A 2125-nucleotide genomic window follows, 5' to 3' on the forward strand; every position below is an offset into this window, starting at 1 on the left:
ATAAAATCATGCAATAAATCAAGAATTAGAATTTCAGAAAATAAACAATTCTAGACCTATACTCTGATATCTCTTTTTGGGGTTAGGGAACACCCAAAAAAAAAAAAAAACACCTATTTATTGCATTTCTAACTAATCACCACATAAGTGTCTAGAAGTTACGACTATTTCAAGCAATTAATTTGTTTATCTTCTTGCTTGATGTTGATTGATTCGCAAACTTCCAAACTAGATCCCATCCAATAATTGTTCTTTCCTTGATCTACAAGCTTCATACCCACTTAGGTAATGGAAATTGTATTTTATTCAAATTATAATGGAAACTTGATAACCAAGTTATATTCATAACAAAATTCATTTTAGGAGTTGGCCAAACCCAAATTTTAACTTGTCAAGATCGTGTGAAATTTTAACCTTCAATTAGACTCATTGGGCCAACTATCCCCCTATAAAAAGAGGGAAAAATTCATATGTCAAGTGTATTATTTACACCATTTCAAAACCTAGGTTGAAAATTCAAAATTCAGGTATGAATTTAATTAATTATAATATTTATTAAATAAATATAATAAAGTCACAGTTTAACAATTATTGGTCACAAATTTATTTATTGGCCACATATCATCAAATTAATTGGTCAAAAAAAATTTCGAGGTCACAGATCAAAAATTTTTCAGGTCACAGATTATTTTCTAGTCACATCATCAAAATTTAAGGTCACAGATTATTTTTTAGTCACAGATTATCAAATTTTAAGGTTACGGACCAAATTTTAAGGTCATGGACCATCGCCAACAAAAAAAAAAAAAACACTAACAATCAACCCCAACCACCCCACCTTGATCCCGATCCACCACTACCTCTATCAAATCTCCAACCACCAACCACCACCTCGATCGTCGCCAGAAACCACCAAGACAGTCACCACCAATCACACAACACCCCCAACCCACAACCTCACCAACATAACCACGTCTCCTAACACAACCACTGTTAGAAACTTCAAACAATACACCATCGGTACCTCCCAACCTCAACATCACCACCTAAATCATGACACCGCCAACACCACTGTACTCACGGTGCCCTACAAACCAGATTCGAAGCCACCAACCCACTACACCACATTTGAACCACTGCAAATTGATCAACACACCACTACACACTAGCATGCCACCACCACCGCATCATCATCCACCATCATCGCAACCAGCTACACCACTATCTCACAGCATCGATTTGAGACTGAATGTCACTGCAACGACTAAGATCTGAGCTCGAGCACAGTTTGTTGCAACAGCGCTCATATCCAAGCATCGCCACAACATATCGTCAGGTAAATATGGTAGACTGATTGGAGATTGATGGAACCGACGATGAATGATACACAACGGGGATGAAGATGAATTGAAATGGGTGGAGAGAAAATAAATGGGTATAGGGAAAGAGGGCTGCGAGAGAGAGAGAGAGAGAGACGAGGATATGAATTTGTTTAGGGTTTCTTTGGGTGGGGTGGGTATAAATATATAATACCTGATTTCTAATTAAAAAAACTTTCAACTTGATTTTTGCATTGTCATTTTTAAATACCTGGATTTTTGTAATTTCCACATAAAAAGATCCATATTCTGCTGCTTAGCACTTGGGCCACCACTACTAGGCCCGATTAAAGTAGGCCAAACTACTATTATCTTGTGAAATTTAAGCTAAATGGCTGATGTAGACTATGGTAGACCGTGGGCCGTATAAGCATCTAACCCATTTAAAGATGACCCACTTATGTAATTTTCTCTAAATAAAATGTTTCCTATCTATGAAAAAACATTTTATTTGAGTAAATTACACAAGCTCTCTAGGCTGCTCTGTTGTATAAAGTTTCCTATTTAACTAGAACACCTCACAAAATATATTAAAAGGTGTAGCATAATCCGTTATATTTTGAATATTATTTGTGTATTTAAAAGATTACCAATCAGAAAACAATATCCCGAAGTTAGGATAAATGTTTTCCTCCTAAATTGGTATTTTATTTTTATTTCAGTAAATAAATACTTTTACTTTGTCATGGTGAATTTAACTAAAAGGAAAAAAATGAAAAAACTGAAAACATTTCAATTAGGAACAA

General features: G+C 35.1%; 1 protein-coding gene across 1 annotated transcript in view; it reads left to right on the forward strand.

The window, feature by feature from the left end:
• The first annotated feature begins 1431 nt into the window (after window positions 1–1431).
• The window catches only part of LOC111371870, a 6293-nt gene continuing 5599 nt past the window's right edge, over window positions 1432–2125 (forward strand). Inside the window, exon 1 of the mRNA XM_022994033.1 lies at window positions 1432–1435. Coding sequence (XP_022849801.1) covers window positions 1432–1435 — 4 coding nt within the window. The remainder of the gene's footprint in view (window positions 1436–2125) is intronic.

This window comes from Olea europaea, chromosome 2 (genome assembly GCF_002742605.1).
Source record: "Olea europaea var. sylvestris chromosome 2, O_europaea_v1, whole genome shotgun sequence".
Classification (NCBI taxonomy): domain Eukaryota; kingdom Viridiplantae; phylum Streptophyta; class Magnoliopsida; order Lamiales; family Oleaceae; genus Olea; species Olea europaea.